Source organism: Littorina saxatilis, linkage group LG4, assembly GCF_037325665.1.
Source record: "Littorina saxatilis isolate snail1 linkage group LG4, US_GU_Lsax_2.0, whole genome shotgun sequence".
Classification (NCBI taxonomy): Eukaryota; Metazoa; Mollusca; class Gastropoda; order Littorinimorpha; family Littorinidae; genus Littorina; species Littorina saxatilis.
The window spans coordinates 23,713,233-23,731,388 of record NC_090248.1 but is presented as its reverse complement, the minus strand read 5'-3'; the positions used below and the strand labels follow the sequence as shown (position 1 = coordinate 23,731,388).

Genomic DNA, 18,156 nt, shown 5'->3' with positions numbered 1-18,156 from the left:
GAAGAAGGAAACACTGAAAGAAGGTGACCCTCTTTTCTTTTCTAAATCTTAGTGACAGCTCTGGTGTGAGTTTATTTTCCCCTTGGTTGATACAATGGAACCCCCCTTTTGACACTTGCCTCATCTTTTCAGACCCCCCCCACACACACACACACACACACACCCCCTTTAAGAAACCTGCTCTCACTCCCCCCCCCCCCTTCCCACATGCCCCCCTCCCCCTCCCCCTCCCCACATGCCTTAAGTTAAAACCCCTCCTGTTTTGAGACCTTGAGTTTTCAGGTTTTCTGTTCATTGCCTCTGTAAATTTACCACCAGTTTAAGACTCCTTCCTTGTTAACGACTTGATTTTCTCAGATTTGTTGTAAGTCTAAATAAATAGGGGGGCTCCACTGTATTGGAAGATACTAGTACATGTGTGACGCTGCATGAAAGCTGGTTGGATGAGGATTGTAACCTTGTAGTTAATAATAATGATAATAAGGGTATTTATATGGCACATATCCTAACATAGTTCTAAGCGCCTTACAAAAGTAAGCAACAACAAAAATTCACAAATAAACAAATTAAACAAATTAATATACATGATGAACATTTGAAACAATCCATTGCTGTCTGTTACAACACCAAAAATCTACAGAGATTGGAGCAGCGTGTTCAGTCCACCCATCATCCTTCCGTCAGAACGAGATCTGCAGGGCACGCTGGAGGGGCATTTCGAGGACCTCAACGAAGTTGGATCCAACGCTCGAACAAGTCAGTAGCCCTTGACATTTTGTTCTCATGCTTTCCTCGTGTTGCTGCTTTAATTTTACGTCAGCTCATTTGTGCTGAACGTTTTTTTCCTGATACTATCTCTGAATCTCTTGTCTGAATTTTTGTACCACCACTTACACTTAAAAACGGCAGTGAAACGTATATATGCAGGTCTTCCTTGCTTTGAATAGAGAGCCCTCTTGTGTAATTGGTAATTGTGTGTATATAACTCTTTTCTATGACCTGACCAGTTTGATTTGATCTCACCAGTTTTTGATTCTTACCAGTGTGGTTTCCACATTTTAACATGTACTGTTGTGTGAATCACAGATGGGCCCAGCACCTCAGAAGAAGATGAACTGGACTTGATGTTCGACGGCAACCTCAACTGTTACTACGACCCAACCACACTCAAGTACTATGAACTGGTCAGCTGAAGCAACTGTAGGGGTGGACAGCCAATAGTTTGCGAGAGAGCACGTGGCGCGAGTGCTGGCTGAAAGGGAAGATCGTCTGTTACCAGTTCTGACAGTGTGATAAGCCTTAATATTGCCTGGATGGTGTTGATGCCAGGATGTGAGAATTCTATGGATGACTCTGTAGTTGTTAGGAGATTTGTGTGGCAGTGACACTGTGCGTAAACATGCAAACAAAAAGAATTGGCTATGTGCATTTCAGGGGGCAGTGCATCTTTCTGATTTTGTGTATAATCTCACAATGTTTTTTTGATTAAATTTTTTAATTTTTAATGACACAGTCGAATATGTCTATAACAACTATCCAAAGGACCGACTAAAAGTGGTCCTCAAAGTCAGGTGGTCCTTACGAAAAGGTGAAACGGGTGGTCGTAAAAGGGCAGGGGGTCATTATCAAGAGGTGGTCGCCAGGGCAGGTTCCACTGTACCTTCCTACCCATGTAAATGATAGAATACACCATCACATATCCCTCCATGATTTCACATGGAATAAGAACGTCCTTCCACTTGCACGGACACCAACAATCTAGTCTGCCTGTTTTCTGTGCAGAATGAGAATTGTTTGCTGAATTCATTTCTCAGATGGACATGGGCGCCTGTTACAAAATTGATTCAGCAAGACTTCCCACTCTACACAGAAAGCATGAACCCAATCGTCCGACACAGTGGATTCCCCCTTTTAAGACCTCCAAAACTCTGAGAAAATCAGGTCTTGAATGTGACCCTCCACCACGGAATGAGTCGCATGTCACCTTTGCATTTTTACATTTTCCTAAAGAGTTTTTTTATGCTCTATCCAGTGGTGAAAACCGTTTTAGAAAAGAGCAAAAACTGTTTGAGTTACAAGCCTGTGACTAAGGTGGCCCTCACACTGTTACAAGACACTCCCCGGACTTTTATTAAGCCTAGCGCAGAACTGCGCGAGGTGACATGCGACTCATTTCGTGGTGGAGGGTCACAAAATAAGAGGGGGTCTTAAAATGGGGGTACATTTACGGAGGTTCTGAACAGAAAGTCTAAGAAAACAAGGTCTTAAAAGGAAGGGAGTCTTCATTTTTTGTTGGGGGGGGGGGGGGGGGGAGAGAGGGGGTCTTAAAAGGGGGGTTCCACGGTAGTGTTATTACAGGTAAAAACTCTAACAGATCTATAATGATGTACAGGATAGTCTGTGGTGGAAGTGAGATACCTACAACATGAATTGTGTTTGTATAAGAACATCTTCCATGAAGTTTGAGGTTCTGTGTTCAAGGTTATGTGAAGTCAAGAGCAGATTTCAGTGTCACTGTTAAGTTATTTTTGATACATTGAACTACATTTGTGTATAGTTTTCATTGGATATTTATGCATTTAGAAGTGAGATTTGGGTGTGTTGTGGTTTGTTGTTCCTCCCCTGCATGAAGACAGCAGATTAACCAAGTTTGTATATGCTGTACAAAAAAAAAAGTTTGGTTGCAATGCAATGAAGGGAAAGAAAAAATATATGTGACGTAGAGAGCAAAAAGGTGTTGCATCCGTCCATGTCTCTCAAAAAGCATATCAGAAATCGTGATGATAATGTTACTGCAGTTGTGAGTGTGTGTGTGACATAGAAAGAGATCGAGAGAGCAGGTAAAAGATAAGTTGTTGAATGAGGAATGTAATCTTGATGTAAACAGAACTGAGGTATGTACATCATGCTAGTGTGTGCGCGTGCATGCATGTGTGTGTGTGCACCAGAGAGAGAGAGAGAGAATTGCATGTTGACTGTGGAATCCATGAACTACACAATGTAAATAACCATGAAAGACATGTGTCCTTGAAATACTGTGTGTACAGTAGAGTGCTGGTCAGTCTTTAACTTGGGTTTAAACTGCTGACATGATTGGAAACATTCATGAAATAAAAACAAGAAAAGCATGATTTCTTCTTCTTCTGCGTTCCCACCCGATAAGCACTATTGTAATGTTTTCTTTTTGGTAACATGGAGACGTACACTTTTTTTTTTAAACGCAAATACATGTACAAGAAAGAAAACTAAATGTTGATGTTTTCTTTCAACCCAAATACAAGTTCAGTTCAATATCCTTTGCACACATGCATAATTTATTTCCAAGAATACAAAAGATAATATGAAAGCACAAACACAAAGAGAAATATACATTGTATATTTATACCATACAGTCTTTGGAGTTATAATGGATGTAGTGACTTCCATCAAAATATACAAATAATCTGCATTATCTTCAGGATTTAAGGTATGTGTACATTTGGCACAGTACAAATACTTGCAACAAGTATATGTCCAATGTCATTTTTACTTCATCTACATGTACTACAGAAATGATGCAAAACATTTGCCTATTACCTAAATTATAGATGTACATGCTTATGGCCAAAAAATTTTTTCATGTACTTGAGAGAGAGAGAGAAACTACAACAGCTGTATAAACATTATGAAGCACTAACATGCAGAAACAGAAGCTGTGAAAATACTACTGTGCATATTGCATATAAACAAAAATGTACAATAAAATACTATACTGCCAGAAGAAACGCATGGCAAAAGTTATATGGTCAGCACTGGTATGTATAATTAGACAAAGCCATGACATTTTCATTGCTATTTTATTGTTGAAAGCTTGTTGATTTTGAAGTACATGTACATGTAAAAGAATACAGCAGATAATTTCGTTAATGTTTAGAGAATGGAAGGGAAGGGAGAGGTAAACTAAGTGCGAATTGTGATTGGGATTTTGTGTGTGTGTGTGTGAGTGTGAGTGTAAATGTGTGTATGCACGAGAGTTAAAACCTATGGCACAAACTCACGCTTCAGTTCAAAGGCAGGGAGAAATAAAAAGTGGGTGTGTGCAAAACAGACATAGGACATGTACATGTACTAACAATTGTTCTAAAAAAACCCAGTTGTTCTAAATGAACCGTTAGAACAACAGTTGGTCAGTGTTAGTATTCTGTTGCGCTTTGCATTTTCTTTATTAGCAGGCTGACATGATGTTGGAAACGTTAACTTTTTTTGTTGCAAACATGTTATAGCTACCTCAAAAAAGGTGCTTTTAAAAAAGAGAACATACGCACCAAAATCAAATCAAAATGGAACACATCTTCATATTTATCTCTTGCACATTTACAACATTTCAGACACTTTGCAACAGGAAAGACTCCTTTAGCCCCTATGCCGTCTGCTGCCATATCGTCTGTAACCCCTGGAAAAAAGCATTGGTTGTTCTTTAGCACATACATTCAATTTTGTTAAAACATTCTGAAATATTCGATAAAAAACAAGTTTAAAATTTTATCACAGATGCAGACAATGCAACAACTGCATATTTTTTCTTTCTCACTCCTTTCTCACTCTCTGAACACAAAGAACTACCGAAAAAGAGAGTTGCTTTCTCATTAATTTTGACATTGAAATGCAACTGAAAGCCAGGAGTTGTAGTTTGAGCTAACGCAGTGCAGAGTATCATGCAAATCGTGACATAAGAGATTGCTAGGTTGAACAGTCTCAGGGACATCTTTGCTGGTACTAACTTTGGATTGATGAATAAAGTTTGTGACTGCATGCTGAGAAGTAGGGGTGAGCATTTGCGAGGGTTGACCTGCCAAATATGGCCTCAGTTTCTGCTCAGATCAACAGTCTCTCTTGTAAATAATCTCTCTGTTCAAACGAAGGGTGTATGAATGTGTGCTAGTTTTCTTGTACCATTTCTAAGCCTTTCTGCATTGATATCAGCATCCCCCCCCCCCCTCCCCCCCCCTCTCCTGATATAAAGATGTTCAACTTACGATATGATTTCAATGTGGTCGATGGCCCACTGGTCGTGTCCGGCCCCATCATGCACTGGCTGCCACCATCGCAGCTGTACCCCCACCCCCTTGGCCTCATGCGGCAAATCGTACGCTACACGCTGTGGTCGCAGGAAGTCCTGGGGATCATGCCTTGCCAACAGATGCCACTCTGCTCCCTGAAACGCAACGATGGCGTGTTACGTTAGTTTTCATACCTAGCTCTTTTTGCCGTCAGTTTGACACCCAGCTTCTACTGCTGGATATGAGATATGACAAAAAAAAGGTACATACTGGGTACTAAACTCAGCATAGCACTTGGTGGCATATGAAAGTAGCAGGTCAAGTTTAACTCACAAATTCCGGTTGAAAATTGTCAGCTTTATATTTTGGAACCTTCACTACTGACATGCTGACCTAAAGTGCTCCTTCCATACTCTCCGGTTTTATATGTCCACTATAAAATGACCTAAAGGTAATGTGTTGACACCCTTTAACTCATTGTCTCCCAGGTACGGATATATCCGTACCCACTCATATGGCTCTATCTGACCAGGTACGGATATATCCGCCCAGACTGTTAGCTTCAGTCGCTTCCTGTAACGTCGATTTAACGCCTGCATTCCAGCGTGTTGATACACATTTATTACACAGTTACAATTCTGAGTGACCTGCTGCAGTGCACAGCTGGTCTCGGCTAAAAACAACTTGGTCAACATAGGTGGGGTAGAAAGTGTTAACTGCATGGAACTGCATTGGTACAACTGAGCTTACTTGGTCATTATCAAATCACAGAAAACCAGATGGGTATAAATGTATAGTTTATACATGTACTCAAGGCACTCAATTCTCTCATGCAGATAGATCAAATTAATCTCCGCCCCCAAAACAAATTCACAATTTTTCTGAGCATTTACTACCAAGTCAAACCACACCCTATTTACATTAAGGGAAGGCGAAGGCAGTGTCCTCATAAAGCTGGCCCAAAAGAAGTGTAATCTTTTGAGACTACTATTTCATCAATTCATGAACTTGTTCAAATTACTCTTTTGGCACACGTAAAAAAAAAAAAAAAGGTTTTGCTTCCAGCTGCGACTGACCTTATTGCGACTGTACTGCAGTAAGATACCTCTGTAGTCTGGTCCCTCTCCCAGTCGAACGTTGCACTCGTCTGTTTGGGCCCGACAGCCAACTTGTAGCACAAATATCACTTTCCTGAAACAGCACAGAAATTGCAAAATTAACCACATTGCTGTCACAGAAACTGCAAAATTAACCCAAATGCTATCACACAGAAATTGTACAATAAATCAAATTACTATCACAAAAATTGTAAAATTAACCAAATTATTATCACTTTGTGGAAAAAAAGGAGTAATGGCGGAATGGAGTGACAAAATGCACACAGAAAAGTTTGATTTCTACCTTCATTTGATCCCGAGTGTAACATAAAATACAGTGGTACATGTAATGCAAGCTAGGCCCCTCTGATGATAGGACACCCCCCAGGAAAGGGCACAGTCCATTGTGTATTACGCAGAGTCAGGACCCCCACATTGTACTTTGTAGGGACACCTTTGGACGGTCCCGGAGGTTCGGTAGACTAGTGAACAGTATTTCTAGACTGTGCTTTCTCTCTCTCAAACACACACACTTCAGTTCTGTGTTCTCTCTCTCTCTCTCTTTCTGTGCTCTTTCTTAAAACACACACATTTCTGTACTTTGCGCTTTCTCTCTTTCTCTCTCTATCACTCTCTCTCTCAAACACACACACACATACATATTCAAAAGTGCTCCATCCCAACTCACAGGGCGTACGAAGTGTCCATTTCGGCAGTGACAGCCTGTCTCACACCACAACCGTTGAAGTAGAGAGTTTTCCCGTGAGCGTATGGCAGCAGAGCTCCACAGCCAAATCCTATGCCTCCCCCGGACACGGCGTGCCAGTGAGCAGAGAAGATTCCGCCCTCAAACGACTCAAACATTCGCTTCAGCAGTCGAGTTCTCTGTGGAATGCAGCTGGGACCTAAAACAACAGTACAGAGTATGCACAATCACACATACAACATCAAGGCAAGTGAATGAATTTGATGCTGTACATACAGAAAACAGCTGTTAATTGTGTAACGATGAAATGATCACTGCCAAACTAGGTATGGACAACTTAAAATTGAATGGGCGTGTACTTTGCACAACACATAATGAATACTCATCCAGTATACAGTGGAATCCCCAACACACACACCCCTCCACCCCCCTTTCAGACTTCTGCGTTTGGAACCTCTGGTTTTATAGTTTCTCTTCATAACCTACTTACAGTTTAAAAGCCCTTTGTTTTCAAGACTCAATTTTCTTAATTTTTTAGATATCATAAATGGGGGGTTTCAATATACACGTTCCTTGAATTTAATCGATCATTTTCTTAGGATTTTTGGTACCAGAGTTGACTAGAATACCAACAATGCCTTTCTGCAGTAAGCTGAAAATAGAACTGTCGGTCCCTTGTTCACTCAAAGACTCAAGACTCAAAGACTCAAAATGTTTACTGTCCTCATAAAAACAAGGAAAATTGCCTTACAGTGTCAGGCGATCACAGACATAAAAACATCACATGTATTAAGAATTAAACGATTGCACTTAAAACTAATAACTCTAGCCCGCTTCATATTTGCTGTAAACTTAGAATTAGAATTGCATTAAAACACATGTAACATCCTGAGCGTCTCTCGCAGCACTCACACTTACAGACACACACACACACACACACACACACAGACGCTCACACAGACACAGGCATACACACACACACACACACACTCTCTCTCTCTCTCTCTCTCTCTCACTCGCCATCTCTCTCTATCTCAGTTTAACTAAAAACAATAAAATATATTCAGATTGAGTGGGTAATAATGGCACACAGGCACACAGGCATGATTTAAAAGGTCACCACAGTTGACTAGAATACCAACAATGCCTTTCTGCAGTAAGCTGAAAATAGAACTGTCGGTCCCTTGTTCACTCACCATGGTATCCCTCATCGCAGCGACATGTGCCGTATTCACAGTCACCGCGTCCATTACACATGTCGGGACATTTCTCCCCCACGTAGATATCGTCAATGGCCCAGCTGGGAAGTATGGCTCCAGGCTCTCCCTCCTGCTGCCATCGGAATCGCGTGGAACTGAAAAAAAAGACAACCTGTGTTAATCACTTTGTTCTGGCTGTATTTAGTGCAAACTCATTACCGGAAATTATGGAAAGGTGTGGAAACACCCACTTTCAGAGGTTTTTTTGTTCACAATTGATAAGGCCAAAAAAAAAATAGGTCTGTTTACGGTAACCCGACCGACCCTATTTTTTTCGCGCGACCCTAGACTTTTTTTTTGGCATTTGGGGAAAAAAAACTTTTGTTTTTTTGGCAAAATAACGTAAAAATATGGTTTTTTGGAAAAATAAATAAATAAATAAAATAAAAATCCCGACCTACCGACCCTATTTTTTGGGCCTATGTTACCGTAAACAGACCTATTTTTGTGGGGGCCTAACTCTTACAGTTTCAGCTGACATAGGGCATGAGGAGAAAATACAAGTTACTTGAAATCAGTCCCTCTTATTCCCATCCAAAAATGAGGTGAGCACACTGTGCCCTAACCTTGTGTACTGTGATTTACTTGCCTTCCAAAACATATGGTGCTGGGATTCTTTTCTGCTGGAGTATATTTTTGGCCTATTTTTACATCTCAAATAAGAAAATACCTTTCCATTGAATATTGGCCACTGTTATTACTGAGGAGTAATTAAGTGACTGAATCCGCTCACTGCCATTGTTCTCAAAAAGCAAATTATTCAGTTCTGTAAGTACCTGTAACACTCTAATTAACACGCTTGTTCTTGGGGTATGTGTAACTCTTTGAAAATAGCAAACCTTTCATGCTCCCTCTACATACAGCAGTGTAATCAAGCTCCACCTGAACTAAACTGACTGCCTCCTCTTTTTACCTCATAACACAACAAACACCGTAACACCAACCTGGAGTGTGTTTTGTCCGATAAATCCACAGTGACGCGCGTCCAGGTGGGATGGTGAGACACACCGTACACACTCGCGTCGTGGTGGATGTGTGGCCGACACTCCGCATGCTTGTTGTTGTTGTCTGGAAGACAGAGAGGCTGAACCAGATCCCATCGATCTGTCATGGGGTTCTTGTTGAACTCCAGGTGAACTGGGGCTAAGGGTTGGCAGATGTTGTAGTACTGGCTGCATCCCACCACGAGCTGCACATGGAAAAATGATTGTGAACATGTTCAATGTTGAGGGATGTCAATTAAAAATGCACTCGTAAGATACGCAAACTCCTTGTGGAAAAAATAAGAAAAACAAGAAATTCCTCCGAAGTAGGAAAAACACCCCCGTCTTTACCATTCTCACTGCCACCAACTGAGAAGGTTATTTCCCTTTGACCATTAATATGTCCCTCTATAAGTCCTTGTAGAATCTTAATCCACCAATAACTCCCTAACCGTGTGTTTGACTGGTCCCAATTTTTGTAAGGACCGTCTCAGGAATGTATAGAACCTGTTCACCAAGTTTGGTGACGATCGGTCCGTTCATTCTTGAGATCTATATGCGAACACAAACACACAAACAAACAAACAAACACATCGACCGAATCCTATACACACCCCTATACCGGGGGTGTAAATGTAACCGTCCCGCACTCATGCAGACAAGGCGGTGTGATGATAGTCCGACTTCGCTTTTTATTCACCATAAGGCATAACGAATCACATGGAAAAAACCCTGAAACACATGTAAATAAAATAATGTAAACGTGGTGTTCCAGTACAATAAAGTTCTAAGATTGTAAATCAATAAATAGTTAAATAATTTACCTCATTCGATTCACATTAACATTAAAACAAATTACGGCTCTCACAAGTATACATATACATCAAATATTTCATTTAGTTCAGCAACATTGCTTCACCGAGACATCGATACAAAACGGCATACACGTAAATATTATATGTATACAATGCAACCAATTTACAACATCAACATGTGAATCTGACATGCTGAGAATAATTTAACATGAACTCCATTCTTAAATAAAGAATGTCACACCGCAATAATAAATATCGCATACCTCAAAAATACTGTAGTTGTAGTTATGAGGGTTTACTCACTCCTCAGTCTGGCCAGGGTATAACCTACAAGCATTACATCAATTATTACTATGTGCACATCATATATGTAGACAATGAAAATAAATATCAAACTCAGGTATTAACAAGCCATTACTCTTTGTTTCCAATAATAAAAATACATCAGTGCCTTCTTTCAGTAGCAATTGAGACTGACATTTCCCTAGACACATTATTCAAATAGAAAGTAACTTATGAGCAACATGAACGCCATCAAAAATAAAGAAGCTGGCTCCAAACTAGTTTATGTTCACATTCCTTCTTTTCAACTAAATTCCAAAGCATTCAAACTGAACTAACTAAACTGGCATACAGTTATAATAAAACAATTTCATTCAACAGTCCTGTCATTCAATTCATTTAAGTCAATCTATTTACTAAAATAAAGCATTCATACTGGCATGATCTCACTTACCAAAACAGCAAAAAGAGTCTTGTACAGACAGGTTCAGGTGGTAACAAATGCAATGACACTGACAGGTGTCAGCATACCAAAAAATGCAGTGAGCTTAGTTCACTCAAAAAAAGTAGTCTCCCAAGCCAATGAAAACTTGCCATACAAACAATAGGCACTTCAATGAAGCATATTTTAACAAATAATAATAATAATAATAATAATAATAAGCAGGCAACTGATTCCTGCACAGGCACATGAAAAGATTATTCTTTTAAAGGACACAAACAAATGAAGTTATAAGTCAAAATATACTGCCTGCCACATACACCCCCCCGATAAAAAAATGGCGTCCTCGTCATTTTACACAACATTTACACCGCATTGTCTAAAACAAATTGAATTCTTGTATATTTTGTACAGTTTATCCTGACACCACAACATTGATGATTGCTTTCACAATCCATTCAGGTGTATCTCCAAGCGATTTCAAATACTCGGCTTTCTGCAGCCACTCTGGTTGCTCATGTTGACTCATATTCATGACGTAATTTCCAGAGTTGTGCCATGCCGGAGCCTGTTTCTCCCTGAGAGATCTTCTCGGGGCTGGGTTTGGAGGCACCCTGGGCTCCTCCTCCTCTTCACTCTCCTGTGCGCGAGTTTCCAATTCTTCCGCTGAATCCAAAGGTTCCTGTGGATCCTGTTCCTCTTGGGTACCCTCCTGATCAGATACATTCTCCTCCCGATCGATCTCAGTGTCGTCGGAAATTGAACTGTGGGCGTCCCCACTGTGATCAGAGTCTTCAGTGTCACTCACTCGAGTCATCTTTGGGATTACTCGTTCTAATACTTCATTGAAATCACTGGAGTCACTGGTGTCATTGTCTTCTCCTGATGTGTCTTCGGTGTTTTGTGAACTTTCTGACACAGCTACTCCCTTCCGGCGCAATCTTCTTGACTGGCGCTGCCTTTCTTGTTGAGGTGGAACCTCTTCCCTTGGTAGTTCTGGCTGATCTAACCTTGTTCCAAGTGGTAGGAGTAGGTTTCTATGCAAAGTTCTTTTTCTTCCTGTTCCATTCTCTTTTTGGACCACAAATACAGGAATATCACTGTTTGGTTGTTGGATGACTTCGTAAATGTCTTCTTCCCACTTGTCTGCAAGTTTGTGCTTGCCGTCAAAAGCAACTATCTTGACAAGTACTTTGTCACCAAGTCCCACATCTGCTCCTCTGGCCTTGAGATCGTAAAAACGTTTCTGCTTAGCGCGGGCTTTGCTCGCTGCTGCTGACGCCAAGTCAAAAGACTCTTTCAGACGCGTTCTCAAGGTTTCGACGTACTTTGTCAGTGGCACCTGCTTTCCATCATTCTTGTTGAGACCGAATGAAATGTCAACTGGTAGGTGCGGGTCTCGACCGAACATCAATGAGAATGGTGAGAATCCTGTAGATTCATGCCTGGTGCAATTGTATGCATGAACCAGTGGAGCGATGTAGCTCTTCCAGTCTGCCTTTCTGTGCGGTTCAAGTGTCCCCAGCATGTCCAGAAGGGTACGGTTAAACCGTTCGCACATTCCGTTACCCATGGGGTGGTAGGGTGTAGTTCTGGATTTCTGGCATGCGGTGATCTGACAGAGTTCTTTGATGATTCGACTTTCAAAGTTTGCACCTTGGTCTGAATGAAGTCGACGCGGCATTCCATAGTGGACAACAAAGTTGTTGAAAAATGCATCAGCGGTTGTCTTTGCACTCATGTTTCTGGTTGGAATGGCTTGTGCATAGCGTGTGAAGTGATCCGTGATCACCAATACATGTTGAAATCCTCCCTTAGATGCCTCCAGAGTAAGGAAATCCATACAAACCAACTCTAGCGGCTGGGTGGTGACAACACTTTTGAGAGGTGCGCGGCTGTTGGCTGGCGTTTTTCTGCGAATGCAGCGTGGACATTTCTTGATCCAGTTTTCCACATCATTCGCCATGCCTGGCCAGAAGAACCTGTCTCTCAGTAGGCTAAGAGTTCTGTCCCTTCCTGGATGTCCTACATCATTGTGCAAACTTTTCAACACGTCGGGAACGTACCTCGAGGGTAAAACTAGTTGCTTTCTGTCCTCTTCCCTTATGCAGGTGGTCCGGTACAAGACTCCACGCATCAACTCTAGCTTGTCAAAGTTTGTGCGGAGGGTCTGATGCGACGTTCCTGCTGGCATGTTCTCTTTTAAGGGCTTTTGGCGTTGTTGCACCGCCTTGATCCAAACCTTGAGCACTGAGTCTTCTTGCTGAGCTTCACGAAGGTCATTGTCACTGAATGTCCCCAAGCTCTGGCCTCTTGTACTTGTAGTGCTGAAAGCTGCGTCAATCACAGTTGTCGAGAATGAAAGACACTCAATGTACATCTCTGACTGCTGTGAGTTGCATATGGCTCGGATCGACTCGGCTGGGATGTGTTGATCACTGTCAGACGTAGCAAAATCCTGTATCCCTGGAAGTCTGGAAAGTGCGTCAGCATCTGCGTTGCTTGCCCCTGTGCGGTATTTGATGTCAAAGTCAAAGGATGCTAGAGCAGCTAACCACCGGTGTCCTGTTGCATCTAGTCGAGCAGTGGTCAGAACGTAAGTCAGCGGATTGTTATCCGTGTATATGGTGAACTTGTGTCCATACAGGTAGTCTCGAAACTTTTCCGTGACTGCCCATTTCAGGGCAAGGAACTCAAGTTTATGGGCTGGATAGTTCCGCTCCGATTTGCTGAGTCCTCTGCTAGCATAACTGAGTGCCCTCTTCTGGCCGTCTTGTTCTTGGTAGAGTACTGCGCCAAGTCCTGAACCAGAGGCGTCAGTATGCAGTTCGAATGGTTGACTGTAATCAGCAAAACCTAGTACTGGAGGCTGCGACAAACATTCTTTGAGCGTGTTGAATGCAATGTCTTGTTCTGGTCCCCATGTCCACGGTTTAGGTGACGTCTTTTCAACCTTCTTCCCCTTCTTCTTCGGTTTCCCTTTGACTGGAGTTGGCATAAGTTCTGTCAGTGGCTTAGCGATCTTTGAAAAACCTTTGACGAATCGCCTGTAGTAACCAGCGAAGCCTAAGAACTGACGTACTTCTTCAGGAGTCCTTGGTTGAGGCCAGTTCCTCACTTTCTCACACTTCTCAGGGTCGGCTTCAATACCCCTAGCTGATACAACATGTCCAACGTACTTCACTTTTTCCTGACAAAATGAACACTTCTTAGGATTCAGCTTGAGTCCACACTCTTGTAAGCGGATCAAGACTCTATCAATTCTCTCGAGGTGTTCCTCAAATGTGTCAGAGAAAATGATGATGTCGTCAAGAAAAACGAGACAGATGTTTAGGTGCAAATCCCCAAGACAATCCTCCATCAGGCGCTGGTACGTTGCAGGCGCATTGGCTAAACCCATGGCCATTCGGTTGTATTCGAAGAACCCTAATGGAGCTACTGTGAAGGCTGTTCGCTCTTTGTGTTCTTCTACAATCTCAACCTGATGGTAGCCGCTTTTCAGGTCTAGAACGGAGAAGTATTTGGATCCTGACAAGGCATCAAGAAGTTCCTCTATCTTTGGAAGAGCATACGAATCCTTGATCGTTCTCGCGTTTAACTGTCGAAAGTCGACACATTGGCGCAGGGTTCCATCCTTCTTCTTTACCCAGACCACGTTTGAAGACCACGGAGAGCGAGAGCGACGGATGATCCCGCTATCCAGCATCTGCTGCAAATGTTCGCGGACTTGTGTGTACATACCAGGTGGAATCCTTCTGTGGCGCTCCTTGAAGGGCGTGTTGTCATTCATTCGGATATCATGTTTCACCCGGGATGTCAGTCCAACGTCATCTTTTCCGCTAGAGAAGGCTTCTCTGCATTCTCTGAGCTTTGTCTTTAGTTTGGCATACTCATGCTCGTTCAGGGCCTGCGATGTGATCTTGATATCATCCATGAAAGCATCAGAATCAGGACTATCCTCAGGTTTGCTTTCTCTGTCCACAATAGTGACTGGCTGTAGCTCACACAGTATAGCTCGTGATGGGATGGTGACTGTTTGTGTGGTAACGTTTGACACCTGGACATCTACAAATCCTGTGTGCTTGGACTGATAGTTGACTATGCTTGCTGTTATGTCAAGGAGGCTTGCCAAGTCGCCGCTGAGTGCTGGCTGAGCAATAGCGCAAGTAGGCTCGTAGTCAAGTGGCTTGTCTATCACGCCTGTGACTACAATAGAACTGTTGGGTTTGATCGTTGTGCCGTTCAAGTCTGCATTTCTTACAAGTCCAAGGCAGTTCCTGTTCTTCTTCAGTTCCTTTTCCCTTAGAACCATACATCTGAAGCTGAGATACCACGGCGTGTGCATGTTGGCTACTTGTAGAAACTTACAGCCATGTTCCTGCCTGGTATGATCCAAGAAGTGACTCAGAATGTTTGTGCCTATCAAAAGAGGTACGCTACGATTGTAACGGCTATCTGGGACGACAAGTAAGAGACATTCTTGCTCCTCGATGCTATGGCTCCCTGTTCCTGGGGCTGTTAATGAAGCGATGATGTACCCAAGGTATGGAAGTAATTCTCCATCGGCGCATTCGATCTTCAGTACATTTTGAAGTGGATATATGGGTAGTGTAGGCAAATGTTCATGGTGAAAACTCTCGCTTACAGTGGATACAGTTGAACCGGTGTCCAGTAGCGCTGTTGCTTCGACCCCATTTATATTCACTGCTACCTCATTGCTCGATCCCACAAGTTCTGGTTCTTGCGCTGTGCTTGGGCTACTCATGCTGAAACAATGTGGACCTACATCGAGCCCATCTCTGTAGGTCCGTTCGGGTTTAACACTTGCTTGCTATGATCTAGCCGCACTCTGCACCCGACGCGGATGTGTCCCTTTTCCCCGCAGCGATGGCAGATGATGTCACTGGTCTGACGATGTTGTTGGCTGTTGGCTCCCCGACCTCGGCCACGACCTCTCTGGTTTTGATAGTTGGCAGAGTTCTGATAGTTGCCGTAGTTTGCAGGTTGCCTTTCTTTTACACTTTCTAACTCTGTCGCGAGCTGATGCACCTGTGCTCTTAGCTCATCTACATCATTAGGGGCTTGCTGGGCAGCTTTTGATATTGGCTTGACCTTTGAGGCTTGGCAGGAACTGTCTTGCTCTATCTGCCTGATGGCACTCCTCAGCTCATCAAAGTTTTGAATGGTGTCGAACTTGTGGCCTGTGCGATCCTTCAGTTCCTGTCGCAGGCCTGTGTAGAACATGACTCGGAGCATTTCATCCACCTCCATAGGGCGGACTCGGCCCAGGTCCTGTGCTTTAGCTAGTAAGTCCTCGAGCCGGCAGCTCCATTGGGTCACATCTTCTGCGCTTTCTTGTCTTGCACCATAGAAGGCCGCTAGTAGCCTCTCGCCTGCCTGGACATTCCCGAAGACGCTTTCAAGTTTGGTCAGCAGCTCCTTTACAGTAGCAGAGATGCCCAACCGCATCGCGATTCTCGCTGCTTCTCCTTTCAAGGACCGACGAATTGCCTCCAAGATCACTGGCTCATCATAAACACCGTTCTCCATTAGACATCTCACCTCAAACTTCCATAGGTCAAAGGTGGTCTGTTTGTCGCCTTGAGGATTTCCAGAGAAAACTGAAATCTGGGGTGTGCGGGACAGCGCCAATGTCCGTGGTCTAGATCTGTCTAGGTCCTCCTTGCTGTGTGGCCGGCTGTCTGCCTCCTCCTCTTTAATGCCTTGGCTATGGATCCATCTCTCTAGGTCCTCTTTGGTGTCTGCTTTTGGAGTGAGACCGAGCTCCCTAAAAGACTTAAGCAGCCTAAGTTCTTCTTCTGTGACTTGCTCTGCCATACTTGTGGTATGTGTTAAAAGCAACAAACAACAATAGCCACAACGATCACAAAAAGGACTAATTTCTAACTCCAACTGTCACAGAGTCCTGAAAAATAGCCTGGAAGGTCGCAATAACCTACCGACCAAGTACGAAAAATGCCCTGCGAAACAAATTGTAGCATATACCACGATGTTTACAACATCCTGAAAATATCAAAGATCAGAACATCAGGCAATAAACAACGTCAGATGCATAAAAAAAACTATGTTAACACTGACATGCAACCATCCGCTCAATGTTCTTAAAGTAAGATCAAGTTTGTTTCCTGCAAATAATCACACAGCATGCATAAAGAGGTTTGTTTCAAAATTGTCTCCCTTGAACAGTCATGTCACTGTGATTGCACACAAATCTTCTCTTTCTGGCAGAAGTATTCAGGTAGATTGTCTCCCTTGCTCTTATACTGTGCATTAACCCCACACAGACTCAATATGGTAAAGTCGTAGGCCTTTTGCACTGTTTAAGAAACACACGTCTAGACAGAGTACTCAAATCGCAGACTGAGCGCTAACACAACCTGAAGATGAACACTTCTAGCATAACACACTGCAGACGTCACAGGATGAAGAATATACAGCATGTAGACGGGACATGTATGATGGTGCTGGTAAACATCACAGCTGGCTGCTGCTGGAACGCACCCACCTCTGCAACTGGCGTTGATGCTGACTGACCTCAGCCCTGGCCAGGGACGTAGGCTGAAGGTTGCGTGGTGACTGGTGTTGCCACGTGAAGCCTTGTGCTTGGTTGACGTTGTAGCCTGGCCAACCTAGGACTGGCGTGCGATGCAGAGTCTGGTGACGCGAAGTCCCTTATTGGGCGCCATTTTGTAACCGTCTCGCACTCATGCAGACAAGGCGGTGTGATGATAGTCCGACTTCGCTTTTTATTCACCATAAGGCATAACGAATCACATGGAAAAAACCCTGAAACACATGTAAATAAAATAATGTAAACGTGGTGTTCCAGTACAATAAAGTTCTAAGATTGTAAATCAATAAATAGTTAAATAATTTACCTCATTCGATTCACATTAACATTAAAACAAATTACGGCTCTCACAAGTATACATATACATCAAATATTTCATTTAGTTCAGCAACATTGCTTCACCGAGACATCGATACAAAACGGCATACACGTAAATATTATATGTATACAATGCAACCAATTTACAACATCAACATGTGAATCTGACATGCTGAGAATAATTTAACATGAACTCCATTCTTAAATAAAGAATGTCACACCGCAATAATAAATATCGCATACCTCAAAAATACTGTAGTTGTAGTTATGAGGGTTTACTCACTCCTCAGTCTGGCCAGGGTATAACCTACAAGCATTACATCAATTATTACTATGTGCACATCATATATGTAGACAATGAAAATAAATATCAAACTCAGGTATTAACAAGCCATTACTCTTTGTTTCCAATAATAAAAATACATCAGTGCCTTCTTTCAGTAGCAATTGAGACTGACATTTCCCTAGACACATTATTCAAATAGAAAGTAACTTATGAGCAACATGAACGCCATCAAAAATAAAGAAGCTGGCTCCAAACTAGTTTATGTTCACATTCCTTCTTTTCAACTAAATTCCAAAGCATTCAAACTGAACTAACTAAACTGGCATACAGTTATAAT

At 42.6% G+C, this 18,156-nt stretch overlaps 2 protein-coding genes across 3 annotated transcripts in view; one reads left to right on the top strand and one right to left on the bottom strand.

Moving 5' to 3' along the window:
* The window catches only part of LOC138963663 (protein CFAP20DC-like), a 33,761-nt gene extending 32,133 nt beyond the window's left edge, over positions 1 to 1,628 (top strand). The window contains exons 21-22 of the mRNA XM_070335509.1: positions 641 to 756; positions 1,087 to 1,628. Of these exons, the coding sequence (XP_070191610.1) occupies positions 641 to 756; positions 1,087 to 1,193 (223 nt within the window). The 3' untranslated portion in view covers positions 1,194 to 1,628. The remainder of the gene's footprint in view (positions 1 to 640; positions 757 to 1,086) is intronic.
* A 1,663-nt stretch (positions 1,629 to 3,291) lies between these two features.
* The window catches only part of LOC138964271 (reelin-like), a 109,620-nt gene continuing 94,755 nt past the window's right edge, over positions 3,292 to 18,156 (bottom strand). For both annotated transcript variants that reach the window (XM_070336176.1, XM_070336174.1), the window contains exons 56-61: positions 9,046 to 9,290; positions 8,039 to 8,196; positions 6,825 to 7,041; positions 6,116 to 6,230; positions 5,016 to 5,194; positions 3,292 to 4,432 (exon numbers count right to left, since the gene is read on the bottom strand). In XM_070336176.1, coding sequence (XP_070192277.1) covers positions 4,393 to 4,432; positions 5,016 to 5,194; positions 6,116 to 6,230; positions 6,825 to 7,041; positions 8,039 to 8,196; positions 9,046 to 9,290 — 954 coding nt within the window. In that variant the 3' untranslated portion in view covers positions 3,292 to 4,392. The remainder of the gene's footprint in view (positions 4,433 to 5,015; positions 5,195 to 6,115; positions 6,231 to 6,824; positions 7,042 to 8,038; positions 8,197 to 9,045; positions 9,291 to 18,156) is intronic.